Source organism: Microtus ochrogaster, unplaced genomic scaffold (assembly GCF_000317375.1).
Source record: "Microtus ochrogaster isolate Prairie Vole_2 unplaced genomic scaffold, MicOch1.0 UNK47, whole genome shotgun sequence".
NCBI classification, from domain to species: Eukaryota; Metazoa; Chordata; class Mammalia; order Rodentia; family Cricetidae; genus Microtus; species Microtus ochrogaster.
The window spans coordinates 2,326,567-2,337,109 of NW_004949145.1; the positions used below are offsets into that span (position 1 = coordinate 2,326,567).

The window sequence follows — 10,543 nt, forward strand, 5'->3', positions numbered from 1 at the left end:
GTGGGCGATCCTTCAGGACTTCTATTGCCACTGGTGATGGGGAGGAGTTTGCGACTGTGGTCCTAGGGGGCGCTGGGAACCCCGCCATCTCATTACGTTTTGTGAACGAGCCAGGAAGGATCAAATAACTTCTGTTTTGGCCTCGCCTTCCACTTTTTTCTTTTGCTTCTCCATCACGACCTCCAGCTCTGACACTTTTTCTCTGTCCTGGAGGGCGGGGTAGAAATCAAGATCTGAGTATGTGAATCTTGGGAGATTGCCCCCCCCGCGCCCCGCCCCTGTCTGTCTCCTGTCTCCTACCGTCTGGCCCGAAGGATTCACTCACCTCCAGCAGCGAGCGCTGCACGGTGACTTGACTGTACACTCGAGCCCCTTCCTCGGGACACACCGCCCGCAACTCTTCCTTTTGCAATGAGAAGAGCTGTGCACCGGTCAGCACGCCGAGAGCGTCCACAGTCCTGAGCAAGGTAGCATGGGCCTTCACAGTTCAGCTCAAACTTCTTCAGTCCCACCAATCACGTCACACCCACCTAGCTGCTTGTCCAATTAGAGTTCTCAAACAAGGAAGGGTTTTCAGGCTTTGGAGATTGGGGACTTTAGAAAGGAGATGGGATTTCCCTGTGGTCTCCTTTTGGAGCCTGTCCTCGGGCTTTGGGCGTTGCAACCTCGGCCTGCCCCTGCACCATAGTTTCCACGCCCCCACCCTTGGGCCAATCGGTCAGTTCAGGTATCCCTCTCTGCAGACTAGTCCCAGGGAGCCCCACTCACCCGGAGCTAAAACCCTTGGTCTGCAGCCAGGCACGGACCACCGAGGCCTCAGAGCTCGGGCTGAGCTGGGGCTCCGGGGCGCGGGGTCCCAGGGCTACCCGGCTGGGACCTGAACGGCCCTGCGCCAGGCGCGCCTGCAGCTCCTCATTGACACTGAGCATCTGGGAGAATTTCTCTGCAGGAGGGAAACCGTGAAGGGAGGGAGTGCGCACTCAGGGTTCTGGGGTGAGAGGGTTGGGAGCCTCTAGCATGCCCAGGTTGGAGCCTGATAGGTACGCGAAGACAAGGATCTCTTCCCAGAGTGACGCTCTACCACTCACCCTTCTCTCTGGGGTCCAAATTGTTGAGACTGTCGCAACTGTCCCAATGGGGCCGCACCTGAGTAGGAACTGGAGCTGGTGCGGGTGGAGGAGGAGGAGTACTAGTCTCCTTGAAGGGAATGAAGAGAGAGAGGGATGAGGCTTCCAGCCCCCTCTGAACAAACATCTGAACACTCCCCTTTCCAAGCAATACCCTTCACATCTGATTTTTTTCGGCCTTCATCCTTAGTACCCAGGATCTTGCCTCCACTTCACCACAAAGAAACAAGAATGTGTGGACTTACTAGGTTTCCTGCAGGACTTTGGCTGCGGTGCACCTGAGGTCCAGGGTGGAGTGTCAGGATGTTATAGGGCACATAGCCCTCCTGTCCCTGATGGTCTCGAACCTTCCACCACTTGCGCTTGTCATCCAGGACCTAGGTGGAATATAAGAAAATTCATGGCCTGGTTCTATGCTTAGGACTGAACTGACCAATTTCAGGGTCTCAGGTCCCACACTGCTAACCTCCAACACATCTCGGTGCTTGACAGACAGTTCGCTGCTATTTCGGGCCTGGAAGTCATAATTACACAGAACCCACTTTCTGGCTCTTTCTTCTAGCTGGGACTCAGCTTCCAGTTCTGGGTCTTGATGACTGGGAAGAATGAAATTGGTAGGAGATAAGGAGATAGCCAGCCCTGCTGGTCTGGACTGTAAGGTGCTGGTATGGGGTTAGAGCCAAGCAGGGGTCAGAGCAGAGGTCCAGGTTAATATGTTAATATAGACTTGACATTGGAGTCACAGCTTGAATGTAGTTAGCTCATTTCCTTGCCTGGAACCATGCAGTAAGCTACAGCTGAGTATTATGATTACTATTTAATTCATTATGGGGTGCTGGGGATTGAACTCAGGGCCTTGTGCATGCTAGCAAAGTTCTTTACTTGTGAGCTACATCCCCAGTTTCTCATTTGCATCTCTGTTCTTAATTTTGTATGTGTTTTTTTTAAAAATTGAACTTTTTTATTTTTAATACTTATTTATTTATTTTGTATACAGTGTTCTTTTGCAGGTCAGAAGAGGGCACCAGGTCTCATTATTGATGGTTATGAGCCACCATGTGGTTGCTGGGAATTGAACTGAGGACCTCTGGAGAACAGTCAGTACTCTTAACCTCTGAGCCATCTCTCCAGCCCCTTGCTTGCGTTTTACCGGTGAGAATGGTGAGGCTCAGCTAGAAACAGCAGATCTGTGCCGATCAGTCCCTAGGATAGTGAGCAGGGCACAAACAAGAGCCAACCCTCATGCTTACATAGCAATGCCTGCCGATCACTGTTCAGATTTCATTCTCCTGTAGTTCTGTGAATTTGGATCCTACTTGGTTTTTTCCTTCTCCTGAGATCGCACTATTATACCCCACTCCAACTTTTTTTTTCTTTGTGGTACAGGGGATTGAACCAGTGCCTTGCGTATGCTATGCAGGCACTGCTCACTGAACCATATCCCAGCCCCTCAGTGGTAGATTCTAGGCAAGCGCTTTCCTCTGAGCCACATCCCAGTCCTTCAGTAGTAGATACTAGGAAAGGCTCTACAGGGGAGCCACGGTCACAGCCCTTCACTGGTTAAATTCTATCATTAAGCCATATACCCAACCCTTACTACCGGGTTCACAGGCAGTCTTTCTACTGCTGAGCTATGCCCATAACCCTTTACAGATAGATTCTCGGAAAATGCCTGCCACTTAGCAACAGCCCACTCCTCTACGTTGTTTTATATGTATGGATTGTTTTGTTTTTTGAGACAGGGTTTCTCCGTAGCTTTGGAGTCTGTCTTGGAACTCGTTATGTAGACCAGGCTGGCCTCGAACTCACAGAGATCCAACTGCATCTGCCTGCTGAATGCTGGGATTAAAGGCGTGCGCCACCACTGCCTGGCATAGATGGATGTGTTGTCTGCGTGTAAATCTGTGTACAACTTGTGTGCCTGGTACCTGCAGAGACCAGAAGATCCTGTGAGACTGGAGTTACAGATGGTTGTGAGCTACTATGTGGGTGCTGGGAAATGAGGCTGCAGGGTCCTCTGTAAGAGCAGCTAGGGCTCTTGACCACTGAGTCATTTCTCCAGTCCCTCCTAGATCGCTTTCTATTCTATTCTATTTATTTATTTTTTTAAGATTTATTTATTATGCATACAATGTTCTGTTAACATATATACACCAGAAGAGGCACCAGATCTCATTATAGATGGTTGTGAGCCACCATGTGGTTGCTGGGAATTGAACTCAGGACCTCTGGAAGAGCAGCTAGTGCTCTTAACCTCCAAGCCATCTCTCCAGCCCTCTATTTATTTTTTATTTTGAGGCAAGGCTTTGTTGCTTTACTCAGGCTGGTCTTTGAAGCTTTCTCTGTGGTTCAAGTAGGCCTTGAACTTTTGATCCCCCCCTGCTTTGTGCTTCTGAGTCGCTGGGATTACAGGCCTGCATCATCAGAATATTGCCATTATTTCACTTTTTATAGGGAGGGAACCGAGGCATAGTGTGGTAATGGCCACCACAGGAGAGAAAGGTGTGACTGAGCTGGCCCCAGGCTGCCCTGTCATTCAGGGTCACTCTGAACTGTGCTGCACACAGCCTGAGTTTCTGAACTCAAGATGAACCACAGCTGTGAGCTCTTTGCAAGCCCCTTATAGCACCAGAGACTCCTCACTTTCCAGGCAAAGAAGTTACAGCCAGAGAAGGTGAGTAAAAAGCTGGCGGCACCGAGCCCGAGACTCAGAGGCAGGCAGACAGAGGCGAGGGTCCTGTGGCACCAGGCAGCCTGGGGGATGGTTGGCTATGGCCCCTCCCCCCCCAGCAAGACAGACCTCATCCCGGATCAGGCCTACCTGTACAAGGGAGAAGGGGACTCTTCAGGGCCTCGGCGCCCCATGTGTGGGACTGACAGCTCCCAGTATGCCGTCCCTGCTGAGACCCTCTGCTGGGGCTCTCACCTAGACCCCCATCAGTCTCCTCCAGTTCTATAATTTTGTACTCAACCCACATCCACTCCCTTCACTCCTGACCCCTATTTGCCAAAGAACCCTAGAGTTGTGACCCCTCTCCATCACTTCCTCCCTTGGACCTACAGCCCTCAGCTTCCACAGTTTGGTAGAACTATAAATTTAGGCCCCTAGTCCTTTCCTTCCCAGAGAAGTAGGCAGGAGTCCAGGTCTTGGCCTTCAATTTCCTCTGCCCCTTTTAGCCCTGCAAGCATTCCCGTTTGCGCCCAGTAGGTGTTACTCCTTAAAGCCTTAGGAAGTCAGAAGCCCCACCCTGTTAGTGGCCCAGAGATGCCAGCACCTTCTAAGTTTCCTCAGACATGTATCCATCTTCTCGGAAGTCCTAACCTTGCTTTTAGGCCTCCATCTTTTCTCTAACAGCCAGTGCTCTGGGGATTCAAGTATGGTGCTTTCCCAGGTCCTAGGACACCTTTTCAGTCTTTCGAGGACACTGGGGTCCTAGCCCTTAGACACACCCACTTCCAGCACCTTACTCTCTTAGCTTTAAGAACCTAAGCCTCCATTCCCTCATCCCTTGGACCCAGAACTCTGGGCTCCTCCCCCCTCCCTCCTGGCTCCTACCCCCACCCTAACCCCAGCCCCGCCTCCTCACCACCTCACCCACCTGCAAAGAGCCGGGAAGACAGAGGGGGTAAGAAAAGACAAGAAAAAAGAAGGGGAGAGTCGGAGTCAGCGCCGGGGTGACCCCGGGACTCAGTCCTCCCAGCCCCACCCCTGGCCGCCCTGCGGCGGACACTCACCCATTGACAGCGATCTGAGGGGCGCTTTGCTGTGGGAAGTAAGAGAGCATGGGATCAGGCAGGCTGGACCTCAGATTTCCTGCTCACCCTTGTTGTGCGGAAAGGGGAAACTTAGTGCTTCCCTGGCAGCTCTGCCTCACCTGCCTGCGCCGCTTCTCATGTTGTAGCTGTTTTTCCACTGGGTCCTCCCAGGCGCGGCCCTGAGGGTCAGTGGCTGGAGGTTCCCAGCCGCTGTAGAATTCGGGACTGTATGGAGATCCTTCTTCCGGGGGCAGCTCCACCCTGTGGCCAGAGACGTGGCCAAAGGTTAGGCCAGACTAAGCCAGGGGCTTTAATTCACAAAGTTCTCTCCTCCTGTAAGCCTGGCTCTATTTTCAAGATTCTAAACTCCATCTTTCTTTGCTTACACTGTCGAAGCCCCACTTAAGACATTATATTTCTTTCTTAGTTTTTTTTTGAAAACCAACCTTCCCCCCCCCCAAGATTTTATTTTTCATGTACAGTGTTCTACCTGCATGTACACCTGCTGCCAGAAGAGGGCACCAGATCTCATTATAGATGGTTGTGCACTACCATGTGGTTGCTAGGAATTGAACTCAGGACCTCTGAAAGAGCAGCCACTGCTTTTAAGCGCTGAGCCATCAGTCCAGCCAGGGACATTATATTTCCTTGTTAAAAAATTTAGAAAAAAGTATGTGTATGCTGGTTTGCTTGCATGTACATGAGTGTGAATCCCGAGTGTGCCTGGTGCCCATGGAGATTCTCTGGAACTGGAGCTACAGACAGCTGTGAGCCACCATGTGGGTGCTGGGAATTGAACATAGATTCTTCGGAAGAGCAGTTTGTTCTCTTAAGCACCCATCAATTATAGTCCCAAACACACTGATTCCACTCTCCTGCCTCCTCCAGCCTCTGAGGCCAAAACCATTTCCTATTTAGGGGGTGGGTGGATGGAGGATTGGGACAATCTTGATAGACAGCCCTGGCTAGCCTGGAGACAGCTATCTAGTCTGGCCTTGACTAGTCTAGCTTGCAGATAGTCTCCCGATTCTATTTCCTAAGTGTTTGATTACATGAAACAGTTATCTATTTGCTTATTACTGTAGTGTGTGGGTGTGGGGGAGCACATGCGAAAACCAGAAGACAATTCTGTGGAGGCAATTCTCTCTGTCCACATTTAGATAATAAGTTCGGGGATAAAACTGCAGAAGCTCCCGCCACCTGCACTGCCGTTTTTGGGACAGGGTCTCAAGCTTGGCTTCTGGTGGAGGGCAGCCTTAAACTTCTGATCCTCTGGCACCACTTCCCCAATACTGGGATTACAGGTGTGTGGTACCAAGCCCAAGAGTCTAGCTACTTTCTAAACACTTGTATCAATCTTCCTTGCCCTTTGACCCACTCCTGGTCTCTCCAGGTCTCCAACTCTGCTTCTGCGGTTAAGCCTCCAAGCTCAGATTCCCCCCCACTCGGAACCTATAGAACACACCTTCCACACACTCGATGTTTCCATGTAGCTGGGTTCCACTCGCATAAGCACCCCTCTTTGCCTTGTAGTCCATCTCTAAATTCTCCAAGACCCCACCTTTTGCTTCAATCAGACTGGTAAGAGCTTAAACCTTTCCTTCACGCTAATCTCTAGCCTTTTCTCCAATTGGCTCCTGGCATTTATCCTAAGTCCCACCCCCTCCTCGATTTATTTAGCAGCATCCTGCCCGCCAAGTTCCGCCTCTATACTCTGCTTTCCCCTCTCACCCTGGGCGGGTCCAGGAGTCCCCCAAAGAAGTCCACAGTGCATTTTCGCGAGGAGTCACATTGTCGCGAAGCAGCGCCACAGCCTCCAAGGTCAGGTGTGGTCGTCTCACGCGGCTCGCGAACTCAGGGCCGCCTGAGGTGTTCACAATCTACCAGGCCAACAGGAGGGAGCATGCCAACACGACATTCTTGAAGTCTAACCCCAATCCTTCCAAAACGAGGGGAGGGGGCCCCTGAGGGCTGGGAATGAGTCTCACCATCTGCAGAGGTCCGAACAGAAAGTGCAGCAGCTCTGGAGAGGAGGGGTTGGCAATGTTGCCCCGCAGTCGGGCCTGGATGGAGGGAGGTCATTTAATATTAGTGCACAGATGGTGGATGGGTCAGAGTCATAGGGCCCTCACCCCATCGATACCCAGCAATGGATGCGTCCTCACCAGCAGACTGAAGGCATATTTAATTTTCTGAATCACGTCGGTGTATTCAGCCTCGGTGGGTGGCTTGGCCCTCAGCGTCAGCAGGCCCTCTGTAGGTGTGGAGCACGTGAGGTGGAGGGGACAACCAGACAGCATTAGATAGATAATAGTTCCAAAGGAATAAGCACCCAAACGGATGGCCTTAGAAAGTCAGACCTGGCTGGTGTTCGGAGACTTCAGGGAGAGAGGATATTTGGGCATCATCTAGCAAGGTGTGGCTCCGTTAGCCATAGATGCCCCTTACCTCCGGCAGCTCGGCGTCGTGTCCTGCGGCCGCGCTCGCGGTGCTCCAAAACCCGGGCAGCCTCTGCTGACTTTTGCAGTCTGGATACGAAGCTCTCCACGTCGTCGAACACGTGGTTCAGGATATCCTGCCAAACGCAAGAGGAGCAAGAGTCTCAGAGTATCGATGCTGGCCTAGGTCCAGGCCTTCCAATCTGAGCTCCTGACACACCTCTTTAGTGGGGCAGTGGGTGGTCTATACCCAAAGCCTCCAGCGACAGGCCTAGAACTAAGCCCTACCCCGGAACTCAGCACCTATGCAGCTGTCACACTTAGAAGAGCCACGTTCCTGAATCTCGCACCCCAGCCCCGGGCTTTCTTGATCGTCGCGGGTCTCGTTTTCCGCCCCAACTTGGTGCCTTTCATGCATGCTCACCACGTCCCGCTCCGCTTGCAGACCCGCCAGCTCAGGACCCCGCGGGCCCAGGTCCGGGGAGGTCGGGATAGCGTTGCTCGTGGTAGTGCGAGCTGGGCCGGGTCTCCCCGCTTCCCCAGTCTCTGGAATTGGCTCCACTTGGGGTCGCCCACGGCCTGTGGACGGTTCCACTGCGCTGATCACCGCGCGGACTGAGGGACGACGTTGTAAGGGCGGGGTCTCGGCGGCGGGAGAGGCGCCACGTTGGAGCTCCTCCTGCGTTGCCCTGCTTAGTGAGAAGGGGGAAACTGAGGCTGGGCCAACCAATGGTACCAGGGAGAGAGACACGTGGTCAAACGTGGGCCGGGCGTTTTATAGTGAGGAATTGGATACGCAGACGGATAAACCAAAGACCAAGACAGGTTCAAGTCTTGAGAAGGGGCGAGTGGTCACCTTGTCTGGGAGGTACAGTTCAGACCTGACCAAGGCTAACTTGTGACCACATTCAACACTCTAGGTTGTTCATATCAAGCTCATTTCTTAGTTGAGGAGAATTAGACCCATAGACGGGAGATTGTTTTCCAGAGCGTTCTGCATCTCTTCTTCCTCCTCCTCCTCACCTGAGCGCTGCCGCCCTGCGTTCCCCGCGTCCGGAGCGGTAGTTCTGCAGAGCCCCTTGGATGTCCTCCCGGATGAGCTCCGCCTGTCAATCATACTTTTAGATCTCCCCTCTTGTGCCCCACCCACTGTCCGCCCAGACCTCTCTCCTGTAGTTAGCACTCTGCTTCCTGGTGTCTTGGACCGACACCACGGACCCTCATCTTGGTTCTATCCGATCACCAGACCATCTTCCCAGGTTTTTCTCAAGGCCTCAGAATATCTCAGCCTTTCGCCTGCATCTTCTTCCCATCATTGCGTTCAGTCTTGGTTCAGAATTCAATCTGTCCTCAAACAGAGCTACCTCCCAGACTCGCTTTCCTAGGCCCCGCCCCCAAACAAGAGAGCCCCGCCCCAGACTCCGCCCCAAAAGAAAGCCACTTGGAGTCACGCCCACTCACCCCGAGGAGCAGGCCTTGGAAGAAATGGACATCTGGCTGTGCACGCTCTGGCTCTTGGCACACCAGGAGCAGCAGCGAGCGGCTCCGGCCGCGGGGTATCACCGTATCGCAGCGTACGATGGCATCAAGTGGATATGACTCTAGTTCCTCCTGCGGGATGGGACCGAAAGGTAAACGGAAGTATAGACTCCTGATACTTCTTCAGCTGTGCCCAGGAGCTGGGACAACTTCAAGAGTTTAGGGTCCTAGAAATAACACCCTGTTTAATAGGCGAGGTTGCAAAAGACAGCTTGCCAAAGTTCCCGGGGGAAGAACGCGTAGGAGCCAAGATTCACACTCATATCCCAGCCCCCATCGCTCTTTCTACCCGCATGTTCCCGGACACCTTGGAGACAGGGTCAAGCAGAGTGACATGGCCAGGCGACACTCTCAGTAGCATCTCCTGTGCCCAGACGCGCCCCTGGCTGTCCATGACGGCCAGCTTCCTGGAAGCATCTTCCACCGTGTGCACGCCATCCTCCTCCCCCAAGCAGAAGGTGACCAGGTGCTGGCAGGAGACAAAGAACGCAGTGAGTCCCAGGCAATGGCAGCCTGGTGCTGGGTGGGCTAAACGCCTCTGAAGGTGACTTCCAGTTCAAACCACACATCTCCCAGAATCCTTTCCCTCAGAACCTTGAGTCCAGACCTCAGTCCTCCCCCCAGAGAACCAGTGCAGGCTCCAGTTCTCTTCCTTCAGACCCAGAAAACATCAAAAAACAAAACAAACCAACAAAACAAGCCGGGTGGTGGCAGCGCATGCCTTTAATCCCAGCACTCGGGAGGCAGAGGCAGGTGGGTCTCTGTAAGTTCAAAGCCAACCTGGTCAACAGAACCAGTTCCAGGACAGCTGTTACACAGAGAAACCTTGTTTCGGAAATAAAGAAAAACAAAACACCCACCAAAATAACACCCCCCCCAAAAAAAAAGAAAAGAAAAAACAAAACAAAATCAACCCAAACAATCAAACAAAAACCAGCCTCCAAGCCACCAGGACTCCTTCAGTGGCCAGCACTGAGTAGACATCCTTCTAGTTCGGCCATCTTCTTACCAGACTGGAAGCCCCTCAAAGGAAGGGAATAATAAGGACTAACTCCCTTAAGGGATTCCTCTGCTCTGTATGACAGTATTCCACACCCTCTTGTGGGGCCTCTCGAAACTGCCATACAGAACTGTGGCTGATTTGTCCCTACATCCAGCACTGGGGACAGCTCAGAGGAAGACTAGATGGAACTGATTCAGTCCCAGGTAATGAGGAGGGACATCCAGAGGGAGAGACTCTCTCTCTTTCTCAATTGTTGGTTTTCCGAGACAAGGTTTCTCTACATATCTGTCCTGATTCTCCATGCTCGCCTGGAACCCTGAGATCCACCTGCCTCTGCCTCCCAAGTACTGGGATTAAAGGCATACACCAGCACCGCTGGGCTCTAGAGTCCTTTCTGCTTAATGGACCATCTGTTTTCTAAAGCCCTGTCTCTTTGGGTCCACTTATCCCCAAGAGATTTCTTAGCAAAACACTCACATTGACATGATACTGGGACACATCGGCCATAACCACAGTGGAGTAACGTTTCCTCTGTTCTAAGGGCAGGGAGGGAAAGTACATCTAGAGTCAGACTTCAGCATTGTCCCTTAGATCCAGACCTCAGCCCTCCTCCCTCAGATCAGGAGTCCAGTCCATCCTCCCTCAGACCAGGAGTCTATCCCCAGCCTCCTCCCTCAGAC

General features: G+C 52.5%; 1 protein-coding gene across 2 annotated transcripts in view; it reads right to left on the minus strand.

Moving 5' to 3' along the window:
* The window catches only part of Eps8l1 (EPS8 like 1), a 15,097-nt gene continuing 4,554 nt past the window's right edge, over nucleotides 1-10,543 (minus strand). Inside the window, exons 3-19 of one of the 2 annotated variants that reach the window (XM_005369354.2) lie at nucleotides 10,341-10,399; nucleotides 9,168-9,329; nucleotides 8,783-8,932; nucleotides 8,345-8,427; nucleotides 7,746-8,010; nucleotides 7,332-7,458; nucleotides 7,049-7,137; nucleotides 6,872-6,946; nucleotides 6,615-6,763; nucleotides 5,003-5,144; nucleotides 4,863-4,891; nucleotides 1,594-1,723; nucleotides 1,373-1,504; nucleotides 1,089-1,194; nucleotides 769-943; nucleotides 326-458; nucleotides 1-207 (exon numbers count right to left, since the gene is read on the minus strand). In XM_005369354.2, coding sequence (XP_005369411.1) covers nucleotides 121-207; nucleotides 326-458; nucleotides 769-943; nucleotides 1,089-1,194; nucleotides 1,373-1,504; nucleotides 1,594-1,723; nucleotides 4,863-4,891; nucleotides 5,003-5,144; nucleotides 6,615-6,763; nucleotides 6,872-6,946; nucleotides 7,049-7,137; nucleotides 7,332-7,458; nucleotides 7,746-8,010; nucleotides 8,345-8,427; nucleotides 8,783-8,932; nucleotides 9,168-9,329; nucleotides 10,341-10,399 — 2,093 coding nt within the window. In that variant the 3' untranslated portion in view covers nucleotides 1-120. Of the gene's footprint in view, nucleotides 208-325; nucleotides 459-768; nucleotides 944-1,088; nucleotides 1,198-1,372; nucleotides 1,505-1,593; nucleotides 1,724-4,862; nucleotides 4,892-5,002; nucleotides 5,145-6,614; nucleotides 6,764-6,871; nucleotides 6,947-7,048; nucleotides 7,138-7,331; nucleotides 7,459-7,745; nucleotides 8,011-8,344; nucleotides 8,428-8,782; nucleotides 8,933-9,167; nucleotides 9,330-10,340; nucleotides 10,400-10,543 lie in introns of both variants that reach the window. The other variant, XM_005369353.2, reaches the window with a different exon arrangement.